General features: G+C 38.7%; 1 protein-coding gene across 2 annotated transcripts in view; it reads right to left on the reverse strand.

The window, feature by feature from the left end:
* RASAL2 (RAS protein activator like 2) overlaps window positions 1–23,367 on the reverse strand; it is a gene marked incomplete at its 5' end in the record, with an annotated part of 369,286 nt that extends 345,919 nt beyond the window's left edge. For both annotated transcript variants that reach the window (XM_079696332.1, XM_079696331.1), the window contains one exon: window positions 23,166–23,367. In XM_079696332.1, coding sequence (XP_079552458.1) covers window positions 23,166–23,367 — 202 coding nt within the window. The remainder of the gene's footprint in view (window positions 1–23,165) is intronic.
* Window positions 23,368–27,744: the final 4,377 nt, after the last annotated feature.

The raw sequence follows: 27,744 nt of genomic DNA on the forward strand, positions 1-27,744 counted from the left end.
TATTAGCTGTGAGACTATCAAAATGAATAAAATTCCCATTCAATAAGCAGCTTTCAATACAATAAAGGAAATAAAACATACACAAATAAGTAGAATACAAGTTAGATGATGAAAAGTTCCATAATAGAAATGTAAACAAAGTTTAATATAAGTTCAGAGAAGGGAAATGTTATTTCTAGCTATGGGGGAAAGTAGGCAAAGAGATGTCAGGGAAGAAGTCATATTTGTGCTAGGTCCTAAAGGATGAAGAGGACTTTGAAACATCCCTAAATAAAATACACATTTCCCTGGAAGAAAAATGCTTCCAGTTCACTGGGGGGAAAAAACCCAAAAAACAAAACAAAACAAAAAACTGTATCTCGTTAAACAGTACCAATATCCCTCCAATATTCATTCACAATTAAACAGAAGTTACCCTTTTCACATCCTCCCATCCTTCTCCATATCTCAATGCCCCATATTTAATCCTTCACCAAATCTTACCCATTTTAACCTACTAAATGTCTCTCAAATCTGTCCACTTCTCTCTTCTCCATCACCATCTCCATAGTCTGAATTACCATCATCTCCTGCCCAAACTACAACAATAGCCTTCTGACTGGACTCCCTGCTCCACACCAACCTATCTTCTACACTGAAGGCAGAGTGGTCTTTTCTAAAGCAAATATACCAGGCACTACCTTCCAGACCCAAATCATTGACACATGGTTACTTCTCTAGCCTCATCTTATACCATGTGCCCTCTCACTATTTGTGACCCAGCCACTCTTGTCTTTATTCCGAGTTCCTCAAACTTGCCAGGCTCACTAACACCAGGACCTTTGCACATGCTACCCTCTTCATCTGGAATACTTGCCCACTCCTAACTCCCCTCACCTAGTTAACTCTTATTCACCTCTTAGATCTTAGTCACTTCGTTAAGAAAGTCTTCTCTATTCTCCCAAACTAAATTAGATCATTTAGCTATATACTCTTAGGACTGACCCTGTGCACTTTCTTATACAGTATTTGTTAGAATTGTAATTTTATATTTATTTTGTGTTTATTTGATAAATAATTACCTCCCTGACTAAACTTGTAAACACTATTAGGACAGGATTCACAAATAATTAGACCTGCCAACATACACATTTGTTCCTAAGTCAATACATTTTCTTTTCAGTCAAAATATGTATGGTGAACCAACAGGTATAGACGTCACTACCCTGACTACACTACAGCAAGCCGTCTGTACACCAAATTCTGGCCATTCACCAATTCCCACCTATTCTTGTTTCCCATTGTCTATTTGGCAAAAATTACTCTATTTTTTGACCTAATAATAAGCATGATTTAGTAGCTTAATTGCCTGCTAGTAAGAAGATTAGGAAGTTTAGTCTAAACATAGAAAAACTGACTTTGCTTGCCAAAAATAGCGCCTTCAGAAAAGAAAAAAAGTATTTCATTGATTTATTCAGGTCAAGTAAACATTCCCAACTTCCACTCCACCATTTACAGGAAGAGGTGTGCTATGAAATTTGTAGTCAGGGCTTATGCCATTAATAGTTTGCAGCATATTTGGAGGAATTTAAAGTAGATATGAAGGTTTTTTATTGTGTTGAGTCAGATGGCTATATGGGTGACACTACACTAAGGAGATACAGTGACCTCGTTGGAGCACTGACTTTAAATAAGTATAAGGCACTAAAGAAACCCAACTTGTCAAAGCTTCAACACCTCAAGGTCATACCTCCTTGAAGAAGTGAAAACACCAGATTTGAAACTGCAGAAAGAAAAGAAGAACACTGCTAATTTGCTCCAGCACATGTTATCATTCAGGTCCAAACCAGATATGGGGGGACTTCTATCAGTCAAGATTAACAAGGACCAGATTTACCCTTCTGTCTGAAACAACTACAATTATTATTTTCCCATATTATGTAAATCTTTTTAAAAGACTGAAGCAAAAACAATATTTTTGTGGGGTTTATAAGTAGAAGTAAAATGTATGACAACAATAGCACAAAAGCCAGAAAGGAAGAATTGTAAGTATAATGTTATAAGGTTCTTATACTATACATGAAGTAGTGTAATATCACTTGAAGGTAGACTATTAAAAGTTAAAAGACATATACTATAAACTATAAAGCAATCACTAAAGTGAAACAAAATAGAAAATTGAACCATAAAGAATACAGTTATTTCAGAAAGCATTAAAAGAGTAAAAGAGAGAGAAGAACAGATGACAAATAAAACATAAATAGTAAGATAAGATTTAAACCCAACCACTCAATTTAAACCTAACCAATCACATTAAATATAAATAATTAAGTACAATCATATTAAATATAAATAGTCCAAATACCCCAACTGAAAGACTGGATAAAAGATCAAGACTCAACTACATGCTGCTTACAAGAAACCCACTTTATAAAGAGACAAGTGGGTTAGAAGTAAAAGGACGGAAAAAGGTATCCCATGCTAACACAAGCCACAAGAAAGCTAGAGTGGCTATATTAAAATCAGATAAAATAGATTCCAGAACAAAGAATATCACGAGTGATAAAGATGACGATTTCATAACGATAAAATACATAATGATATTATGTCTTCATCAGGAGGACATAACACACCTAAATGTTTATGCTCCTAATAACGAAGCTTCAAAATACACGAGGCAAAACCTGATAGAGGAACTTGCCTGGTGGTGCAGTGGTTAAGAATCCACCTGCCCCATCATCAAAAAATCTACAAACAATAAATGCTGGAGAGGGTGTGGAGAAAAGGGAACCCTCGTGCACTGTTGGTGGGAATCTAAATTGATACAGCCACTATGGAGAACAGTATGGAGGTTCCTTAAAAAACTAAAAATAGAACTACCATACGACCCAGCAATCCTACTACTGGGCATATACCCGGAGAAAACCATAATTCAAAAAGAGTCATGTACCACAATGTTCATTGCAGCTCTATTTACACCAGCCAGGACATGGAAGCAACCTAAGTGTCCATCGACAGATGAATGGATAAAGAAGATGTGGCACATATATACAATGGAATATTGCTCAGCCATAAAAAGAAATGAAATTGAGTGATCTGTAGTGACGTGGATGGACCTAGAGTTTGTCATACAGAGTGAAGTAAGTCAGAAAGAGAAAAACAAATACCGTATGCGAGCACATATATATGGAATCTAAAAAAAAAAAAAGGTTCTGAAGAACCTAGGGGCAGGACAGGAATAAAGATGCAAACATAGAGAATGGACTTGAGGACACGGGGAGAAGGAAGGGTAAGCTGGGACGGAGTGAGAGTGGCATGGACATATATACTACCAAACGTAAAACAGATAGCTAGTGGGAAGCAGCCGCATAGCACAGGGAGATCAGCTCAGTGCTTTGTGACCACCTAAAGGGGTGGGATAGGGAAGGTGGGAGGGAGATGCAAGAGGGAGGAGATATGGGGATATATGTATATGTATAGCTGATTCACTTTGTTATAAAGCAGAAACTAACACACCATTGTAAAGCTATTATGCTCCAATAAAGATGTTTTAAAAAATAAAAAATAAACACAATCTTAAAGATTAAAAAAAAAAAAAAAGAATCCGCCTGCCAATGCAGCAAACACAGGTTCCAGCCCTGGTCCAGGAAGATCCCACATGCTACGGAGCAACTAAGCCCATGTGCCACAACTACTGAGCCTGCACTCTAGAGCCCGTGAGCCACAACTACTGAAGCCCGTGTGCCACAACTACTGAGCCTGCACTCTAGAGCCCGTGAGCCACAACTACTGAAGCCCGTGTGCCTAGGGACCATGTTCTGCAACAAGAGAAGCCACCTCAATGAGAAGCCCGCGCATCACAACGAGGAGTAGCCCCCACTCACCGCCACTAGAGAAAGCACACACACAGCAACAAAGACCCAATGTAGCCAAAAAAAAAAAAAAAACCTGACAGAACTTCAGAGAAAATTAGACAAATCCACAATTATACCAAAGACTTCAACAAATCTGTCAATAATTGATAGCAAATCAAGAAGAATATAGAAGATTTGCACAACACTATTAACCAACTAGACCTAATAGATATTTATAAAACAACTACACTCCATGACAGCAAAATATACATTTAAGTGCACACTATATTCTGGGCCATAAAACATGTCTCAGTTAATGTAAAAGGATTCAAATCATACAAAGTATATCCTGACCACAAATTAGAAATTAGTAACAAAAAGATACCTGGAAAATCCTCAAATATTTGGAAACTATATGAACTTCTATAAGCCCATGAGTCAAAGATGATACCAAAGGAAAAATGAAAAATTATTTTGAACTAAATGAAACATCCCACATGTGTGGGAATGGAACTAATGCAGTACTTAGAGGAACATTTACAGCATGGAAATGCCTTTATTAGAAAAGAAGAAAAGTTGCAAATCAATGGCCTCAGCTTCTACATTAAGAAGCTAGCAAAGGGATAACAAATGAAACCCAAAGCAGACAGAAGAAAGGAAATAATAAAGATCAGAAAAGAAATCAGTAAAATTTGAAATAAAGAAGAAAAAATAGAAAAAAGACAATGAAACCAAAAGCTGTTTCTTAGACCAATAAATTTGATAAACTTAAACCTACCAGACTGATGGAGGATAAAATGGGGAAGACACAAATTTACAATATCAGGAATAAGAGAGGTAACATCATTAAAGATTCTGAAGTCATTAAATGGATAAGGAAATATCATAAACAATTTTATTCTGATAAATTTGACAACTTAGACAAAATGGACATAATCCTTCAAAGACACAAACAACAAAAGTTCATCAAGAAGAAATGAATAACCTAAATGACCTTATATTTACTAAAGAAATTGAATTTGAAGTGAAAAAAATCTTCCCACAAAGAAAAGTCCAGGTCCAGATGGCTTCTCTGATGAATTGTACCAAAAGTACAAAGAAGAAATAATACCAATTCTACACAAACTCTTCCAGAAAATCAAAAAAGAAAGAAATACTTTACAACACATACTGTGATGTCAGCACATTCTAAAACCTAAGCCAGAGAAATAACACAAGAAAACTACACACCAATATTCCTCCAAGAATATAGATACAAAATTCTTTAACATAATTTTAGCAAATCGAATCAAACAAATCAAGCAACATATAAAAAGATAATAATACATCAAGATCAAGTAGGGTTTATGCAAGAACGGCAAGTTGGTTTAAGGCTCAAAAATCAGTGTAATTAGGGAATTCCCTGGCAGTCCAGTGGTTAGGACTTGGTGCTTTCACTTGTGGTGGCCTGGGTTCAATCCCTGGTCAGGGAACTAAGATCCCCCAAGTCTCACGGCCAAAAAAAAAAAAAAAAATTGTAATTAATATTATTAGACTAAAAAAGAAAAACTATAAGATCATCTCAATAGATGCAGAAAATGCATTTGACAACATCCATTCCTGACTGAAAAAACCTATCAAGAATAGGAATAGAAAGGGATGTCTTAAAATGGTAAGGGGCATCTACAAAAACACAAACAAACTTAAAGCTAACATCACACTTAAACAGTAAAAGACTGAAAGCTTTACTTTTAAGATCAGGAAGGCAAGGATGTCTGCTCTCACCACTTCTATTAAACGTTATCCTGGAGGTTCTAGCCAGTGTAATCAGGCAAGAAAAGCTAATAAAAGGCATCCTGATCCGAAAAGAAGTAACATTCTTTATTTGCAGACATTATATATGATCCTCTGTATAAAAAAGCTAATAGAATCTACAATATCCCCACTAGAAATAACAAGTGAATTTCACAAGGCTGCAGGATAGAAGACAAAAATGCAAAAATCTATTAGAGTTCTATATACTAGCAACAAATAATTAGAAACTAAATTTTTTTAATACACTATCTACAACATCATCAAAAGTTGTAATATACTTAGGGGTAAATCTAATAAAAGATGTGCAAGACCTGCACACTGAAGGCTTTGCAGAGAAAAATTTTAAAAGACAAAATACAGAGACGTACTGTTATTAATATTATTAAAATATTAATTCTCCCCAAATTAATCTACAGATTCAACACAACAACAATTAAAATCCCAGCAGGCTTTCTGTATAAAATTGACAAGCTGAGTCTAAAATTCATTCAGGCATGGAAATGATCTAGAATAGCTTAAATAACTTTGAAAAAAGAAAAACAAAGTTAGAGGATTTATACCTGACTTCAAAACTTACTAGAAATCTATAGTAATCAAAATAGTATGCTTGTGAATCAGGATAGACAGTAGAAAGACAATATACCAAAGACCAGATGTAGACCCCCATGTACATTTGATTTTCAACAAAGGTACAAAAGCATTTGAGTGCAGAAAAAACAGTCTTTTCAACAAATGGTGCAGGAACAATTAGATATCCATATTTTTAAAAGTAAATCTCAATCCTTATTTTGCACTATAGACAAAAATAAAATCAAAATGGATCACAGACCTGAAATTATAAAACTTTTAGAAGAAAACACAGGAGAAAATCTTTACAACCTTGGACTAGACAAAAATTTCTTAAGTAAAATATGAAAAGCACAATCCACAAAAGGAAAAGAAAATATCCATCAAAATTAAGAACTACTATTCTTTGAAGACAGTGTTAAGAGTATGATTAGGTAAGTCACAGAACGGGAAAAAACAACTGCAAATCACATATCTGATTAATGACTTGTATCCAGAATACAGAAACAACTTATATAAACTCAATAAGACACACCCAATCTGTTTTTTTTACTGAAGTATAGTTGATTTAAAAGTTGTGTTAATTTCTCCTATACAGCAAAGTGACTCAGTTATACATATATATACTCTTTTTTATATTCTTTTCCATTATGGTTTATTCAGGACACTGAATACAGTTACCTGTGCTATACAGTAGGACCTGTTGTCCACTGACAAACCCAATTTTAAAATGGACAAAAGATTTGATTTGACATTTCACTAAAGAAGATAGATGAATGTCTGATAAGCATACGAAAAGATGCTCAACATTACTAGTCATCGGAAAAATGCAAATTAAGACTACTTTGGGGCTTCCCTGGTGGCGCAGTGGTTGAGAGTCCGCCTGCCGATGCAGGGGACACGGGTTCGTGCCCCGGTCCAGGAAGATCCCACATGCCGTGGAGCGGCTGGGCCCGTGGGCCATGGCCGCTGAGCCTGCGCGTCCGGAGCCTGTGCTCCGCAACGGGAGAGGCCACAACAGTGAGAGGCCTGCGTATCGCAAAAAAAAAAAAAAAAAAAAAAAAGACTACTTTGGATATTGCTACACATCTCCTACAAGGGCTTAAATTAAAAAGACTGACCATACCAAGTGTTGGTAAGTCAGTAAAATTGGAACTGTCATATCCTGCTGGTGGCAAAATGACACAAGCACTTAGGACAACAGTTTGGCAGTTTCTTAAAATGTTAAACATAAACCTACCATATGACCCAGTCATTCTACTCTTAGGTATCTGCCCAAGAGAAATAAAAGCATATGTCTATACAAAGACTTGAACGCAAATGTTCACAGAAGCTTTATTTGTCATAGCCAAAAAACTGGAAACAACCCAAATGTTCAACAAAAGGTGAACTGATAACTAACCATGGAATATCTACTCAGTGGCATACTACTAGATAATACAAATGAATTAACTGTTGATACATGCCACAACATGGATGAATCTCAAAATGTGCTGAATGAAAGAAGCCAGACTAGAAATAAGTGTATGTTATATGATTTCATTTATATAAAATTCTTGAAAATCCAAACTAACCCATAAAGACAAAAAGCAGTTTAGTGGTTGTCTGGTGATGCGGTGGTGGGGATCGGGCAGGAAGATTACAAAGGGATGCAAGGAAACTTTCTAGAGGAAACAGACGTTCATTTTCTTGATTGTGGTGATGGTTTCATAGTTATTTATATATTTCAAAACATATCAAATTATACTTTAAATATGTGTAGTTTGTTGTATGTCAAATATATTATACCAAATTGGATTTTTTAAGACGTATGAATTAGATCAGAATGTAGCACTATTAACTCACTTCCCATTGCTATACTGCCCATAACTCAAAGAATCACAGATTTTGAAGAACTGCAATTCATTAGTAGGAAAGTTAAATTTCAGAACTGATTCATAGTTTGCTGTGTTTAAATCATGCTTTAAGTTTCTGAGTCCTTGAAATACAAACCTTAGGATATGTTTAAACTACAAAGCATATGCACCATAAAGATAACCAGGTTCAAGAGGAACTAAGATGAAAACAAATCAGGAGTGATGAGAGGCCAGTGTTCCTGGGCTTTTGGAAAAGAACATGTGAATTCTAAAAATATCCTAAAATGTCTCTTATATGGCCAAGGTCTGATCAATGCTTGGGTTTACCCGGCTCTATGAAAGTGGATTCTCTTTTCAGAATTTCTGATATCAAAGGGGAGAGGCACTTGAAGTGTAAATCCTAGAATAAAGCTATGCCCCAGATGAATATGATTCATGGTTCTTATGATTGTGTGGTCTCTTAAATTTCAGTATTCTCACTGGCTTGGTCAAACATCAATAATAGGCCGACAAAGGCATTATTGGGGAAAAAAACCTATTTTTATATTTTGTATTACTGCTAAAAATACATAAATTTTAGATCACTAATAGACTTTGTGTAACCTTTTTTAAATATAGAAATATTCACACCACTCACCCACATACAGCTGCCTCATGTTGTCTACAGTTAATAAAACTTGGACAACTCTATGAAGATGTTCAATAACATCATGACATCCAAAGCATATCCAGCACATCAAATGTCATTATTTTATAGTTATGGTGCTGTATAAAACACATAGGTAAACTTCAAGGTTCAAATTAAGAAGTATCACAGTGAATGCTTTTTATAATAACAGTTTAAGGTTCTTATCTATGAGAAACGAAATTATACAGTAGTTAAGAACACAGACTCAAGACTGAACTGCCTGAGTTCAAATCTCACACTATACACTTACTTGCTCCATAACCTTGGCCAAGTTCCTTTATATCTCTACGCCTCTGATCCTTCATCTATAAAATGAGGATAATAATAGCATTTACCTCATAGGGTAGTTATGAAGATTAAATAAATTAATAGGCCTAAAGAACCTCGAACTGTGCCTGGCTCATGGTAAGCAGCCAAGAAGTTTTACATTATTGTTGTCGTTATAATCATGCTTATGATTGTCACTGTTATTAGAGTTAAGATTACTATATAGGATAATTAACACTTATCACTGATAATTTGAAAAATACAAATATATCTATTAAGAATTAATAGAAAAGAAGGATTTGAATAGACATTTCTCCCAGAAAAATATACAAATGGCCAATAAGCCCATGAAAAGATGCACAGCATCACTCATCATGAGGGAAATGAAAATCAAAACCACAATAAGGGTACTTCCCTGGTGGGAATGCAGGGGATGCGGGTTCCATCCCTGGTCAGGGAACTGAGATCCCACATGCCGTGGGGCAACTAAGCCCGCACGTCACAACTACTGAGCCCACGTGCCACAACTAGAGAGCCTACATGGCACAACTACTAAGCCCTTGCGCTCTGGAGCCTGCGCACCACAACTACAGAGCCCATGTGCCACAACTACGGAGCCAGAGTGCTCTGGAGCCCAAAGACCACAACTAGAGAGAAGTCTGAGCACTGCAACGAAGATCCCACATGCTGCAACTAAGACCCGACGCAGCCAAATAAATAAAATAATTAATAATAAAAAAAAAACCACAGTGAGATATCACTTCACACTGACTAGGATGTCTTTAACAAAAAAGAAAGGAGGGCTTCCCTGGTGGTACAGTGGTTGAGAGTCTGCCTGCCAATGCAGGGGACACGGGTTCGTGCCCCAGTCCAGGAAGATCCCACATGCCGCGGAGCGGCTAGGCCCGTGAGCCATGGCCACTGAGCCTGCACGTCCAGAGCCTGTGCTCCGCAACAGGAGAGGCCACAACAGTGAGAGGCCCGAGTACCGCAAAAAAAAAAAAAGAAAGGAAAATAACAAGTGTAGGCAAGGATGTGGAGAAATTGTAACCCTGTGCATTGCTGGTAGGAATGTAAAAAGGTGCAGATGTTGTGGAAAAGTGGCAGTTTCTCAAAAGTGGGTATAGATAGTGGTGAGGGTTACACAACTTTGTGAATATATTTAATGTCACTGAATTGTACAGTGAATTGGTTACTCTCTCTAGCATCCTCACTTTTATTCCTTCAGTTCACCAATGAAGAATTCAATACCCATTCTTACCTACATGGCTCCAAAAAAGGCAGAGAAGCTAGGATAAGACATACTGCTAAATTCTAAGAGAACTTAGAAAAGCATAAAAATACTACTTTGATAACTCGTGATAGGGACTTCCCTGGTGGCACAGTGGTTAAGAATCCATGTTCCCAATGCAGTGGGCCCAGGTTCAATCCCTGGTCAGGGAACTAGATCCCACATGCATGCTGCAACTAAGAGTTCACATGACACAACTAAGGAGCCCTCAAGCCACAATTAAGGAGCCCGCCTGCTGCAACTAAGACCCAGCACAACCAAATAAATAAATATATTTTTTTAATTTATAAAAAATAGCTCGTGATATATTTTAACACAACTATATTAAACTGGAAACAGTAACTATGAACTTGGATAATAGAGATAGGGTAATTTTTCCCAAAAAAGTACTGGATTGCAACTCAGTTCCAATCTTACTCAGATTCCAATATAACTTCACCAAGAATCTTTAAACCACTAACTTTACATGATTACTTCCCAATAAAATGGAGAAAAGACATCATTTTTCATAAATTTATTGAAAAAAAATACAGGGTATTTTCAGACTGTGGAAAAAAAGCAACTTTGTAAAAAGGTATCATTTTATAGAATATGCTCACAGGTAAATGGAATAACATTACTGGTTATATAAGCGAAACATTATCATTGCCAGTTAAGCTACAGGCAAAGAAAGATTACCGGCTTCACAAGGTAATATGACTATTTCTCAAGGTATGACAATCAAGATGTACATCAAAAACATAACCTAAAGTGCAAGTAACTAAAAATTTCCTCAAACTGATTTAGGGGGTGCTTGAAAAACAATGACTTAGGACTTTCTGGCCTGAATAAAACAACAAGAAATATGGCCATATTAAATCCTCTAGAGAATCTTTCTATTTCAATAGGAATCACCACATATGATATTGTTCTTTCTTAACCATGTTATCAAACAAGATTCAAAAATTAGAAAATAAATCTTCATTTCTCTAAAAATGAAAACTACTATGAAGTCTTTATGAAGCCAGAAAATACTAAAAGTAGAGTCATTTTTTAGGTTTGAACCGCGTCTTTTCTTAGTTGGTAGCTACTATGCTGGGCATCTTTTTCAGGTTCATTGATACAGGCTAATCACCAACCACTTGGCAAAACCGGCCCATTTCAAAATAGGAACGTGCACTAGAAAGACCTTGGGTTTCCTCACTCGGGGGGTATTCTTGAAATTTACAAATACATAGAAAATTGTACAGAGTCAAGCCTAAGGAAATCATGGGAACAAGATACTTATATAGTATATCCTGCCCAAATTTAAATCAAACAAAATCTCCTACAAACTTCCACAATATTAACTGGATACAGGATTCTTCATTTCACTCAAACTGCTCTATGTCACTATTAAAAGTTAAACTACTTTGTTCCTTTCTAAGTGTGCTCCTATTACATGCTAAACAAATGATTAATGGATAAAAGAAAATTTGGGTATGATTTCAACTATATAGCATTTTGAAAAAGGCAAAACTACGGAGGCAGTAAAAACATCAGTGGTTTCCAGGGGTTAGCGGGGTAGTGGGTAAGAAGAGATGAACAGACAGAGCACAGAGGGTTTTTAAAGCAGTGAAAATACTCTGTATGATCCATAATGGTGGATGCATGTCATTTTACATTTGTCCAAACCCAGACAATGTACAACACCAAGAGTAAACCCTAATGTAGACTTTGGGTAAAAATGATGTGTTAATGTAGGTTCATCAACTGTAATAAATGTGCCAGTCTGATTGGGGATGTTGATAATGGGGGAGGCTATGTATGTGTGGGAACTGGGGATATATGGGAAATCTGCTATCTTCCTCTCATTTTGCTGTGAAACTACATCTGCTCTAAAAAAAATTGTCCTTAAAAAAAAAAAAGAAAATTTGGTTAACTGGTTAATGGTCTATACAAACTATGCTTTTTCAAAACAATTCCTATTCCTGCCCTTTTTTTTGAAGAAAATATTTTAAATTACTTTTGTCATTAATGTTAGTTCTTGTTGCCATTCCTCAAATTTGGCTTTGACATTATAAACTTCCCTAGAACATACCTAAATGAATCCCATGCTAAAAACTCAGCATTAACACAGTGCTATATAAGGTATACACCTCAGTCATTCATCCAGCTAAAACTAAATGAACCTATATTCAAATCACTGATGTCAATTCCTTCTAATACTCTGAGAAACAAAGAGTAGAAGGAGGACACGATCAGCTGAGATGAAAGCCACCAACTATGTTCTTCTTAGAGTATCTAGAACATTATGTATCTGTGTCAGGTCATTTCAGTTGGAGAGTCTAACGTAGTATAAATAAGGCCATGGTCGTGGATTTGACCTTTAGCAGACCAACTGCTTTGACTCTATACTCATGCTCCCCGCATTCACCTGGAAATATGCCATTAATCAAAAGGAGTACCATTGAGGAAAACACTCAGTTTTGAAGGTCAGTCTTACAAACATTAGAACTCTGAGCACAGTTAACATGTGCTAAATAACGTTTAAGGCACTACATGAAATCTATGCAAACATACTTCAATATGTTGAAAGTAGCAATACAGAAGTAGGACTTAAAATTATGAGCTATACTTTCATATACTCGTGGCAAGAACTGCTTTCCAGGAACGTCACACAAATTTGGCACTAAGTATCAGGCCTTTAAAAACATACTCTTCTAGGAATTCAGCCTAAGGAAACACTCAGAAGTTCAAAGACTGATGCATAAAGAGAATCAATAGACTGCTAATATAAAATTTTTGAAAAATGTTAATGTTTAAAATAGGATAATGGTTAAATCAGTTATGTTCAATTAGTCATTAACAAATTATATTTTCATATAAACCTCAGTAATAAAGCTGTGTGATACTGGCACATGAACATAGACAGACCAACAGAACATAATAGAAAATCGTGAAATAAACCAAAATGTATATGGCAATCTAATGAAAGATAAAGGAGTCATCTTAAATCAGTGGGGAAAAAATTAATTATTCAATAAATGATGCTAGGATAACTGGAAAGCCATCTTTCTAAAAGTGAAATTGTGTCTATATCTCATACCTTATACCAAGATGAATTCTAAATGGATCAAAGGTTTAAATGTAAAAATAAAAACAAGAAAGTACTAGACAAACCATTATTATTTTATAACCTCAGAATAGGAAAGGCCATTCTAACTAGGACATAAAACCAAAAAGCCATAAGATTGATACATTTGGGATTTCCTTGGCAGTCCAGTGGTTAAGAGTCCGCGCTTCCACTGCAGGGACACAGGTTCAATCCCTGGTCAGGGAACTGAGATCCTGCATGCCACGCAGTGTGGCCAAAAAAAAAAAAAAAAAAAAAAGAAGAAGATTGATACATTCAACTGCATAAAAATAATTTCCTCATAGAGGAAAAGAAAAAAAAAAGATAAATGAAAATACCGGCAACTCATGGCAGACAAAGGGCTCTTAATATACTAAGAGTTCCTGCAAATCACTAAGAAAAAGATCCAACAACCCAATAAAAATGGGCAAAAGATATGTACAGTCACAAAAAAGGGTGTATTTAAATGGCTCTGTAAGATACTCAATCACACGTAATGTAAGATTTTAAAAATTAAAATTAAACTAAGACTAATTTTTACCTTTTAGATTGTCACATTAAAAATCCTTGATAATTCCCTATGTACGGGGAGATTGGCACTCTCATACCTTGCTGGAGAAATATAAATAGGTACAACCCCTAAGAAGAGCAATTTGGGAATATCTTTCAAAATTACAAATATACCTATCTTTGACCTTGCAATTCCATGAATTTTTGTTATAGATATACACAAGCAAAATGGCTTATATCCAAGATTATTCATGCACTATCACTTGCACCAGCAAAATGTGGGGATTGGTTTAATAAATTATGATTCATCCAAGCATCATGCAGCCATAAAAAGAATGAGGAACCACTTTACAAATGGACACGAAAATATACCCAAGATATATTAATAAGTGTGTGTGGAGGGGAGATGTGAGGGAGGAATAACACAAACTCCAGATCAATTCCTATAATGGGTTAACAATTCTGTAAAAAAGGAGAAAAAAGCATATATACAGTAAAAACTATGATACTATCAATTCAGATACTAAGCAATTAACAACAACTGGCTCCAGACCCCCAGAACACCCAACCAACTTCCTTTGGGGGTTTGTTCCAGTCACTTCATTAACCTCACAAAAAAATGACCCAGCTTTTTTTTTTTTTTTTTGGCCATGCGGGATCTTAGTTCCCCGACCAGGGATTGAACCTGTGACCTCAGCAATGAAAGTACAGAGTCCTAACCACTGGACCACCAGGGAATTCCCAAACCCTGAATTTTTTTAAACTAAATTTCTTGGATCCCACTCTTGGCAGAGTTTTTACCTATCTATCTATCTATTTCTATATGCCTGGAATAGGTATGGAAGGATACACAAAAATTTCCAACATTTAATCATTGTGTGGGAGGGAAATGATTGCCTGCCAGATGGCAAGTGAGGGGTGGGGAGGAGGGGTGAGAGAGACCTCATGGCATATCCTTTTATACCTTTTGAATTCTGAAAGAAGGAAATGTATTTCCTATTTTTAAAATTACATTTAAAAATAAAAATATATTTGAAAAAAATTTTAAACATTTTCAAAGCCATAAGAAAATATGCTATTAGAAAAAGGCAGGATATAAAATAGATGCAGTATGATACCAAATATGTACAAACAAATATATCTGTACACAGAAAAAACTGGAATAAAGTAAAATATTAAAGGAAGAATTATCTCTAAGAGGTAGAATTATAGCTGATTTTAATTTTCTTTGGCTTTTCCTATAATTCGAATTCTTTACATTAAGCATGGATTACATTCATAATTAGGAAAATAGTATTAAATTTTTAATAATATGAATCAGAGAGGTTAGAAATTAAAAGGGAGGTATAAAGCTACTAAGGATTACCCAGGATTCTAAGGATCATAAATGAAACATCCCTCAAAACATCCCTCAAAACATCCCTCCAATGGCAGAATAAAGAATTTAGGAAAAGATCTAATCTGTCCTCTAATCTACCTCTTAAGGATCACTATGAGATTATTCTCATCCTCCTACTTTCTGGATGTTTTGACCATTTTTGTTTTCTGTTACCTAGGTAATGGTACTTCCAGCATTTCCCTTAAAGACTGTGAAACTAACAATCTGGTATTTCTCACTGACCTTCAGCTTTGAAAGGCCATCTCCCTAAGGGAAAGCAGTAAGATCTAGAAGCTATAACAGGAGGCTGAGGAATCTGAGGTTAAGAGTTCTAATCCTGACAAACTGTGGAATTTGTCTCCAATTTTGGGAATAAGCTAAATTTCATGAGTCAGTTTACTTAATGAGGAAACTTAAAGGATTCTTTTGAAAAATATTTAGGACTATCAACTTTCTACACTTTTTAACTCTTCACACTATTCTTCTGAACTTTGTTTTCTTGCCTTACGTTAAATTTTTCCTCTCTAAATTTTCACTCTCCCAAACAGTATCTGCAAGTACTACCAATGTCTTAGACTTAGGAGCAGGGAGGGGATACTTTTAGAAAGCCTACTGTAAATGACACAACATGAACAGAACTTGAGCCAAGTTGAAGACAATTTATGGGGGAATAAGAATGTAATCAGGATCTAAACCGGACCCTTATGAGCAAAGTGGCCACAGACAACCAATTAATGTAACTACACTGAGTAAGGGAAGGTAAAACTCAAGACTCCTAACACCTGAACCCTGCTGATAGAGATAGGAAGATGATAACTTCTAAGTCACAGGGCAGCAAATGAAGTTTTGTCATGCTTTCAAGGGCTCAATTTTTATTTCTTTTGTTTACCATATTCCCTCTAACCCCATTGAGCTGGGCCTCAGGACATCTTTTTTTCCCTACTATTTACATATCATGTACTTCTCGATGGCTGCCTTCCACAAGAAAACCAGCTACATTAAACTTGTAAAAGGTTCTCTACCAACAGGTCTTGAGAAGCACTTGATAGCCTTTGGGAAGAAACAAACATCAGAGAGCAATTATCCCTCTGCCAAGGGCGGAGTGCCCTCAGCACACTTCAAACTCCTCCTCCTGGTTAACAAGACTGAACACCTCTCTAGTTACTTAAAAGTTATTCCAATAGGGTGGGACAAGGGAGCAGACAGCTGAATTTTTTCTGGATTAACTCAGTCATTAGTTCAATGCCTTTCTGTGGTTCACCTACTTAAAAGGTAATCAAATCACTTTGTGCTACTCCAGAGAGCAACTGCTAAAAACAATTACATAAACCCTCCACTTCAATTTACCTTATCCTTCTTTCTAATAAAACAAAGTGTAAGAAACCACTGCCTTGCTACCATTTCCTCAGTAATCTCAGTAAAGCCTACTTTGTCATATGAATCCCTTTTCTTTTCCTTAGCAAATCAGAAAAATTTATTTCATTCATCATAAATAGGACACAACTCTACATCACTTTTTTTTTTTTTTTTTTTTTTTTTTGCGGTACTTGGGCCTCTCACTGTTGTGGCCTCTCCCGTTGCGGAGCACAGGCTCCGGACGCGCAGGCTCAGCGGCCATGGCTCACGGGCCCAGCCGCTCCGCGGCATGTGGGATCTTCCCGGGCCTGGGCACAAACCCGTGTCCCCTGCATCGGCAGGCAGACTCTCAACCACTGCGCCACCAGGGAAGCCCTGTACATCATTTTTTAAAGTGCATACACTGAATCTTATTATCTGAAGAAGATAAAGGCAATCCTTATAAACAAACTATTCTCAGATAAACAGGGGCATTCTAGAACTTCATATTATTTACATCAGAGAATTTGTACAGATCCTCAATTCCTTACCGGCAATTCCTAAACCCAAAAAGCTCTGAACGCTCTTTTTTCATAATTTCTCTAGCAGTAAAATCTGACCTGCACTGACATCATGCTATGTATAGTGTTATACCATACTTAGCATGAATGTCCATTTGTTTAATTGCAGAAATATTAACATGACTGATGTTGCTCCACACACCACTAGGGGGTTTATATCACTATATATACCATATTTTCTAAAATCAAAAGTTTTGAATTTTGAAACACTCTAGTCCAAACGGTTTTAGACAAGGGATTGTGGCTGTATAGTTTCTATTCTGCAAAAATATTTTCGTTCTCTGAAAATGAAATAGCAATAAACCAACATGATAGAGGGTAGAAAAATACTAAGATGTTGCAAAGGAAATTGTCCACCATCTGAGACATTAGTAGAATACATAATTTAAATGAGATACATAAATTTTCTCTTGAAGGAAAAAAAGGAGGGCTATTTGAAATCAATATAATTTAAAATAAACAGTATATACCTAGGCCTTCTTGGAAGTTCTCTTTAATTTCAGTGGAGAACTGTCTACTCCTACTGTGTATAAAATGTATTGGAGATTATGGGAAAATGATGTGTCAACACTCAAAGTCAATGCCTCATCCTTGAGTATTTTTTTTAAATGAATGCGCTTAAATACTTTTTAAAAAGATTTACTTATTTATTTGGCTGTGCTGGGTCTTAGTTGCCGCATGTGGGATCTTTAGTTGTGGAGTGCAGAACCTAGTTCCCTGACCAGGGATTGAACCTGGGCCCCCTGCATTGGGAGCCTGAAGCCTTAGCCACTGGGCCACCAGGGAAGTCCCCATCCTTGAGTACTGAGCTCAAGCTTAAGATCCCAAGGATTCCTAAAACATTAATGCTCATTTGTAAAAGTTCAATTAATAGTATTTGAGGAAATTAAAACACTTAAGTAACATGAACATGTTTTGGGATATACTGAATACAAAGTCACTGATTTTCTTCTGGCAATCAATTAGATAGAGCACATAAAAGTTTTTAGTCTTGGTTGAGCAATTTCATTTATCTACATGTTACCACAAAACAGGAATCATGGGGTGCATATGTAAGACGTGTAAGAATGAGTGATTTGCGGAACTTCCCTGGTGACACAGTGGTTAAGAATCCGCCTGCCAATGCAGGGGACATGGGTTCACGCCCTCGTCTGGGAAGATCCCACATGCCGCGGAGCAACTAAGCCCGTGTGCCACAACTACTGAGCCTGCACTCTAAAGCCTGCGAGCCACAACTACTGAAGACCATGTGCTACAACTACTGAAGCCCGCACGCCTAGAGCCCGTGCTCCGCAACAAGAGAAGCCACCGCAATGAGAAGCCCACGCACCGCAACGAAGAGTAGCCCCCGCTCGCCGCAACTAGAGAAAGCCCACGTGCAGTAACGAAGACCCAATGCAGCCAAAAATAAAATTAATTAATTAATTTAAAAAATAATAAGTATTACGGGGCTTCCCTGGTGGCACAGTGGTTGAGAGTCTGCCTGCCGATGCAGGGGACACGGGTTCGTGCCCCAGTCCGGGAGGATCCCACATGCCGCGGAGCGGCTGGGCCCGCGAGCCATGGCCGCTGGGCCTGCGTGTCCGGAGTCTGTGCTCCGCAACGGGAGAGGCCACAGCAGTGAGAGGCCCGTGTACAGCAAATAATAATAATAATAATAATAATAAGTATTTTTTTAAAAAAAGAATGAGTTGCTGAGAATATTCAAAATGAATTATGCTAAGAACATTCTGTATAAGGCCAGTGAGTTAGTCATAACTAATTCATACTGGACCACAATAAAATAACTTCCTGGACTGGTTACTGGTTGCAACATTTTAAGTAAACATAGAAACATGTTCTCTAAAAATGCAATAAAATATACTTCTTTAATTAAATCATCCTTTGTTTTAATTTATGAAGTATAAGCAATATTACTTACTACAACCAGATAAGACTTCTGCCCCCATCAACTCATAACCAGTTCATGAGAAGTTCTTACCAAATTCCCATTGCCATATTTCTAGAATTATATTATATTTGATGCAGTATGATTAATTCCCTTTTTCTTCTGCTTGCTGAAATAGTACAAGCCTTTAGAAATTTTCCAGGAGGTCCCTATCAATCATTAATAAACAATGAGCTATATATTAGCTTAATGGTAGGCAATAATGTTGATACTATTTTATTAACTGAATATTTCAGATAAGTCCTGCCCATACTATTAAAATTAAAAACAATATGGTTTCTTGGTGATCACTTCATCATGAGAACTATATTTCCCCTCTACCTATTTAAAAGCACATCTGTGCACACACCTGCAGATCTGTTGTACTGATGGGTGCAGAGCTCCAATGCGGGCACTGCTGGAGATTGGTATCTTTAATTTCCCCCAAATAGTGCCCTTCACTCACCATCCATTCATGGTAAAGTAGTTAATTTTAACGTCCTCATTGTTTACCAGAAAGCAGAGACAGTGAGGCTGGCTTTGCCGCTCCCGTTTCCTTTTGCTGGGCTGCTGAGCTTTTTCAGCCAATTGACTTCACTTTGAGGCTATAAATATCTGAAAAATGTTCTGCATTTGATGCTCTTGGATTCTGCATCCATATTTAGCTGTTTGTGGCATGCCTTTGTTTAAGCTACTCTACCACCCATACAGTCAGTCAGGTTGAGATCTGGATGGTCAAAGGACAGATGGATCAACATTCAGCACATACTGACTTACCATGGGGGAGGTATCGATCTGCTAGACACTGTGACAATGAAGGGAGTGGCAAGATAGGAATACAGAGATAAACAAGACAGATTCCCTGGTGTCAAAAATATTATAGTCTTGACAGGCATGGGCACAACTTATAATAATATTGGAATAAAACATACAACTAAAAGAAAATGAAGAATAGCACAGCATAACTATTTTCTCTTGGCTGTGTCTCAAAAATGTGCATTTGTTTGTGTTCTAAATATAGGTCTACAAATTATAAAGCTCTGGACAAATTCCAAAAAGTTTGCAATCATGACAATACACAAAACTCTGAATATAGGTATAATCCACCAAAGAGCCAGACCTATCAGTAGCAAACTCAAAACAGTACCCAGTCTTCAAATTTTGTGAGGCAAACTAATAAAATATTGTTTCCAAAAGTTTCTGTAAGTAAATAAATAAAATAAAAGTTTCGATTAAGATATTTGGGGAGAGGGGTTACTTCTATTCTTCTTGTTTGTTTGCATACTTATTTCAAACCTTAAGTATATTGAAGAGGATATAAACCATAGCCAGAAGCCAGGAGCACTTAATACAGCTCCTTACTTTGCATCTTATCTTTAAAACCCACAGGTCTATTCTAGGTTAGGTCTCAAAACTGAATGAGCTAGATCTGAGATCCCCATTCCCACCTTCCTATCTTGTGAAAACATTCCAAACAAATATACATCTGCCCTCAACATTCCTTTTTTCAAAACTCAGTTCATTGACCTTTTGATAAAAGTGCTCCCCAGAATCCTGATAGTCATGATTTAAATGTATTAAAGGCTTGCTTGATGCCTGGCCCCAAGAGTCAGGGTGGATTTGGGAGGCAAAGTTGTAGGTTAAATAATAGAGTAGGCCATAGAATCAGAAAACTCAAACTAAAATGTACCATAGATACAATTACTCCAGATTCCACATTTTATGTAGAAACCTAGACCCACGGACTTAAAATTACTTGCCCAAAGTTAAACAACAATTTGTGGCAAGGCCAGAATGAAAACCCAGGTTCTCAGCCCCCAGTTGCATGCTCTAGACTAGTTTCTGGATTTCTTTAAAAAACATTTGAGTACACTCATCAAAGTCTCTTTCAATTGTGTAAAACAACCTTGATGTTCCAAAACAATCAGGATTTTGAACACACAAAACAAATAAACAAGAAAACCAAAATGAACTGTTTTCCAAATTGATTTTCTACATTCTATTTTTTTTACTTCAAAGCTTTTCAAAGAGCTATACAACAGGCAACTTAAAAACTAGCTAAGGACATAGAAAAGCCAAGAGTCATTCAGATAGTTTTGGAATATTTCCATCAAACTAAAGACAATAAAGTAGTACCCAAGATGAGCTGCCTTAGAGGAAGGAAAGTAGCAGTACTAAACAGTAAATAAAAACTTCTGGTTAATTGATAGGGAAGACAAAAAAGTTACAATGCAGTCGAAAGTCTGAAAATTGGCTTTGAAATGCACACTATATATGTGTGTGTGAGAGAGAATATACATATATATTTAAGAATATACGCACAAACCTAGCCCTAGGAATGGACTACAAAAACAAGCACATAGTTTTATGGGTTATATGCAAAGAAGGTAGTTAACACTAGGTCTAGAAAATCCAGACAGAATAGTTTGACACTGAAATACTGAATTGTCATATATACATATTCTTGCAGTAACAAGGCCTTATCTCTAACTTCATATAAAAAACAACATACAAAAGAAGTGTATAAGGACAGGAAGGATAGAATAGGAAAAAGTTGTAACCACAATATACTCTAAGTCAAGCTCAATTTCAGATTCCCACCAACCTTTGTTATAATATAAACCATTGGCTAAGTAGGAACAGCAGGTGGGTAGAAAAATCAGGCACTAAAGTTTTTAATCTGCTGAGAATGAACTGGGTGACCTTGCATCATCTCCCACTTCTTTGCTTTAATTCTTTCAGTTAATTAAAATAACATCAAGAAACATTTATAAACATCCAGCAAAATACAATTAAGAATTGGTTATAAAAATTGATATATTTTTGGAACTACAAGGACCATTAAGAGATTATTTGATCTAATCCACTCATCTTACAGAAGAGGAATGAGACATCAAAAAAGTGACCTGCTCTGCTCCAAATCACATAGCCATTTAGTGGAAGAACTGAGACAAAAATTCAGATCTCTGGACTCCCAGTTCTATGATCTTTCTCATGGTGATAGACTTTAAAGTCTTGAAATCAACTGAACTATCCAGGAAGACAACTTCAAAGTCACAGTCACTCTTGAATACTAAACACATACCCTGTTCAGGATGAAAACAAAAAACAAAAAAACATAATGTACTTGATCACTAACAGTATTAGATGCACATGACTGCAGGATAACATCTTAACATTGTGTTGATCTCAGGTGCTTCTAATTTGCCATCTTATACTCAGCCACATTATTAATGTCTTTTATAGTCCTGTGAGCTAAGTGATAAACTCCTTGACGTTTCAATATTTGGAAAGCCACAGCTCAGTCCTGAATGCCAGGCTATAAATCCTTGGGCTACGGGTTTTCAAAACCAGCATGGTTTTAATGCTGCCACAAGGCTCGCCCTAATAGAATCTCATCATTCAGTTTTAATTAAAGAGGTGGTTACTAGGAATGCAGAAAGGGAAAGTTTTAGTGTGTTCATCACTTTTTAACTTGCTGAGTAGCAAACCAGTCACTTTACAAAGAGCACCAGAAACAACAGTGCAATCCGAAACAATCCACACCCCTTGGGCTAAATGCTTGCCTTTGGAGAGTGAGGTTCAGAAACAGGTTATAGAATTAGACTGTTCCCACCAAATAAACGCTTCTGATTTTTATTTTATTATCTTAACCTCTGCTAAGCTTTTTCATAATATCTTAGTTTCCAGCCTTGCCTCACTCCAGAGAAAGCAATGAAACGCCATTCATTTGATTTCACGGTGTGTTCTTGAAGATCAGCTGACACTTCCCTTGAAGTCACCACCTGAGAATTAAGTCTACACAGCCCAACTCCACCTTAAATTTACTGCAGGTACATGAAAAGGTCCAAAGACCATACTGAGTCACATCTCTCAAGTACTAGTCTGGAGAAACTTGTCAGAAATGCACCCCAGAACCAAAAGGGATGTGGGAAACGGACCCAGGATGGATGGGGACTGAGAACAGGACTGAGACCAGGGAATGAATTTCAGCCTGAGCAAAGATACGAAACATCAGCCTCTAAGACGGCCTTTGGTCCTTACCATACACCCGGACCCAGCTCTGTTGCTGGCACACGGACTCCAGAAGGATCCGATCCAACATGCCACCGGCCACGGCCCCACTGACCGGGACAACAGCGTCCAGCTCCTCCGGGGGGAGCGGCGAGTCGGACTCCAGTCCCGGGAACATCTCCGGCCAGGAGAGCGCCTCCGCGGCTCCTCCGGACGACAGGGAGAGCTCCATGGTGCCCCTGAGGGACGAGGCGGCGGCGGCGGCGGCGGGGCGGGCGGCGGCTCCGCGCCCTGCCTGCGGGAAGGGGAGGAGGAGAGCGCAGCTGCGGGGGCAAGGACCCGAGCGGCAGCCGGCTCGGACGCGGCTCACCTCCTTCCCCGCCGCCCACTGCCCGCGGCTCGGGCGCTGCTGCCCACCTGCAGCCGGCGGGCGGGACCCAGCCCGGGAGGCGGATCCAGCGTGGCCCCGGGTGGGGGTGGGTCCGGGCTCAGGTATGGGTCCCTCCCGGGAGGGGACGTGGAAGGACCCGGGAGGGGCGGCGCGCCCGCCCGCCCCCTCGGAGCCGCCTTTCTGTGCCCCAGCCGATGTCACCCGCGGGCCGACCGGGCCGGGGCTGGGGATGGAGTGGGGCCAGGGAGGGCTGGGCTGGGGGCGTCGCCGCCAGGGGCCGCCCCCTTTGACCGGCTCCCGCCGCCGCCGCCGCCGCCGCCGCCGCCGCCGCCGCCTCCTCAGGGGCTCCGAGTGTCCACTCCCTCACCCCCGAGTGGGGGGGCCAGGGGGGGCGGTGGCCCCGGGTTCTCGCCCGTCAGTCCTCGGCACCCACCCCAGGAATGAGCCGGCCCGCCCCTCTAACTCTCAGGCCAAGGCTCTCGCCGCTGCTCGGGGTCCGGCTCCGACTCCGCGGCGGATCCCACAAGCCCGGCAGCCGCGGTTGTGGCGGCGGCAGGCGGCATCCCAGGGTGATAGGCCGGAGTAATCGAGGGCCGAGAGCCAAGCCGCGTGTGCAGTAGAGTAACGAAGCGGAGGAGGAACTGCCGCCGAAGGCAGGAAAAATCGGACCCCGAGTTATTCATCCAGCCAGTCCCGCCTACTTTCCAAATACCCTCTCCACCACCGCCCTGCAGTGCGTTTCCCGGTCTACCAGTCTTCCCAGCTGCTTCTTGAAGTGGAGCCGGCGTGGAGAGGTGGGGTGGAAAAGGGGTGCGGGAAATTTAAAAAGAAAGGAAAAGAGCTTCCCTTTCCTCTTTTCCCACCCTTTTTCTTGTATGTATACATTTATGTCTTTATTTATTTGGACCAACATTTCTTTCTCATTGGACGGAGAGATTGGAGATGCTGCTTTATTTTACAGTCACCCTAGGGGAAACGCTTCCTTCCTTCCCAGAGAGGAGAGTTGGCAGCGGGGTCTGGGATTATGGGATTGTGTGGGGACAGTGCTCTGCGACCTGTCCGCGCTAAAGCTGGATTTGTCATCGGTTTAGAATAGCATGGTTAAGAAGTGTGGTGTGGATGGATGGACGGGCCTCGCAAGCACATGAAATGCTCAAAAGCCTAGTATTAACCAAACATGTTTCTCTTTTTTTGCCTTCGATCTTTCTGCAATATGTTGGCTTTTTTACCGAAGTCTCTAATGATGTCACTTGAGTTTTATTTTTGGTCTATCTGTAGACTGTCTCCCTTGACCTTGGGTTTAATTTTATGCCCACCCAAGGCAATATTCACCAGTTCAGATTTGGGTTGCTTGAAAAGTAATAATTATAATTTTAAAATTGAAAACTAACAACTTAAACAGTGTCTTGCACATAGTAGGTTTCCAACAATGTTTCTTGAACATGGCTGCATAAAACCTAGCAAGGGTTCCATAAGTATACATTGCGTTGTTTTTTTTTTAACTCCTTTTGGGGGGGTGTTGTTTAGTGTTTGTCCCCCGTTTCTCCCTACTTGGCACAAAGGGACGGATCTACAAGGGGACATTTTTGTTTCCTGTATTGTTTGGGTTTATCAAGAGGTATGAGGACGCGTTTTGTAATTTTCTCTAAACTGTTATTTAGAGTAATAGTATTTCACAACAGGAAGTAACCTTAGAGAGAATCTCATCCTGCCTCCTGTTTAACAGGTGAGAAAACTGAGGAACAGCCATGTTACCTGGCAAATCAACCGCCAATACAGATAGGTCTACAATGCTTCAGTGATATTGGTTACTTCAACTTCTTTCCCTCAAAAACCTTTTGTGATTAAGCTTGTTGATATGTGGCTTGGTGATGGATTGAAGTGATCATTTCCAGTGTCTAGAACCCTGATTTCTTACTATCTGACTCCATAGTCAGACTTCCAAGTCTAACCATCGTATCCCTCAGTGTTTGGACAAAAGAAAGTGTTGAAGCTAGAGATTTAGAGCCCTGCACTGAATAAAGCTAGAGCATTTTTATTTACACTAAATTACTGTTGCAGTCATGGTAACAGAAGTCAGGGACTTCCCTGGTGGTCCAGTGGTTAAGAATCCACCTTCCAGGTCTTCCCTGGTGGCGCAGTGGTTAAGAATCTGCCTGCCAGTGGTGCTGGGAAAACTGGACAGCTACATGTAAAAGTATGAAATTAGAACACTCCCTAACACCATACACAAAAATAAACTCAAAATGGATTAAAGACCTAAATGTAAGGCCAGACACTATCAAACTCTTAGAGGAAAACATAGGCAGAACACTCTATGACATAAATCACAGCAAGATCCTTTTTGACCCACCTCCTAGAGAAATGGAAATAAAAACAAAAATAAACAAACGGGACCTAATGAAACTTAAAAGCTTTTGCACAGCAAAGGAAACCGTAAACAAGACCAAAAGACAACCCTCAGAATGGGAGAAAATATTTGCAAATGAAGCAACTGACAAAGGATTAATCTCCAAAATTTACAAGCAGCTCATGCAGCTCAATATCAAAGAAACAAACAACCCAATCCAAAAATGGGCAGAAGACCTAAATAGGCATTTCTCCAAAGAAGATATACAGATTGCCAACAAACACATGAAAGAATGCTCAACATCATTAATCATTAGAGAAATGCACATCAAAACTACAATGAGATATCATCTCACACTGGTCAGAATGGCCATCATCAAAAAATCTAGAAACAATAAATGCTGGAGAGGGTGTAGAGAAAGGGGAACCCTCGTGCACTGTTGGTGGGAATGTAAATTGATACAACCACTATGGAGAACAGTATGGAGGTTCCTTAAAAAACTACAAATAGAACTACCATATGACCCAGCAATCCCACTACTGGGCATATACCCTGAGAAAACCATAATTCAAAAAGAGTCATGTACCCAAATGTTCATTGCAGCTCTATTTACAATAGCCAGGACATGGAAGCAACCTAAGTGTCCATCAACAGATGAATGGATAAAGAAGATGTGGCACATATATACAATGGAATATTACTTAGCCATAAAAAGAAATGAAATTGAGTTATTTGTAGTGAGATGGATGGACCTAGAGTCTGTCATACAGAGTGAAGTAAGTCAGAAAGAAAAACAAATACCATATGCTAACACATATGTATGGAATCTAAGGAAAAAAAAAAAAGTCATGAAGAACCTAGGGGCAAGACCGGAATAAAGACACCTACTAGAGAATGGACTTGAGGATATGGGGAGGGGGAAGGGTAAGCTTTGACAAAGTGAGAGAGCGGCATGGACATATATACACTACCAAACGTAAAATAGATAGCTAGTGGGAAGTAGCCGCATAGCACAGGGAGATCAGCTTGGTGCTTTGTGACCACCTAGAGTGGTGGGATAGGGAGGGTGGGAGGGAGGGAGAGGCAAGAGGGAAGAGATATGGGAACATATGTATATGTATAACTGATTCACTTTGTTATAAAGCAGAAACTAACACACCATTGTAAAGCAATTATACTCCAATAAAGATGTTAAATAAATAAATAAATAAATAAATAAATATAAATAATGATAATAAATGCATGTACGGGCACTGAAAAAAAAAAAAGAATCTGCCTGACAATGCAGGGGACACAGGTTAGAGCCCTGGTCCGGGCAGATCCCACATGCTGCGGAGCAACTAAGCCCGTGCACCACAACTACTGAGCCCGTGTGCCACAACTATTGAAACCCGCGTGCCTAGAGCCCGTGCTCTGCAACGAGAGGCCACCTCAATGAGAAGCCCGCGCACCGCAACTAGAGAAAGCCTGCGCGCAGCAACGAAGACCCAATGCAGCCAAAAATTAAATAAAAAATAAAGAATCCATCTTCCAATGCAGGGGACGCTGATTCGATCCCTGGTCGGGGAACTAAGATCCCACATGCCGTGGGCAACTAAGCCCGCGCACCACAACTGGAGAGAAGCCCACGCGCCACAACTAAAGATCCAGCAAGCGGCTGCAAAGACCCAACACAGCCGAAAATAAATAAATAAATATTTTTTAAAAAAAGAAGAAGAAGAAAGAAAGAAGTCAGAGAGCAAGGGAATAATGGGCATCAGATGTACAAATTTGGGCATCTCTTTATTAGTCACTATATAAGGAATTTATTTACCCAAGCAGTTATTTCAAAGCAGCATTAGGAGTGGTGTATGAAACATTCACAGTGG

Source organism: Hyperoodon ampullatus, assembly GCF_949752795.1.
Source record: "Hyperoodon ampullatus genome assembly, chromosome: 2".
Classification (NCBI taxonomy): domain Eukaryota; kingdom Metazoa; phylum Chordata; class Mammalia; order Artiodactyla; family Ziphiidae; genus Hyperoodon; species Hyperoodon ampullatus.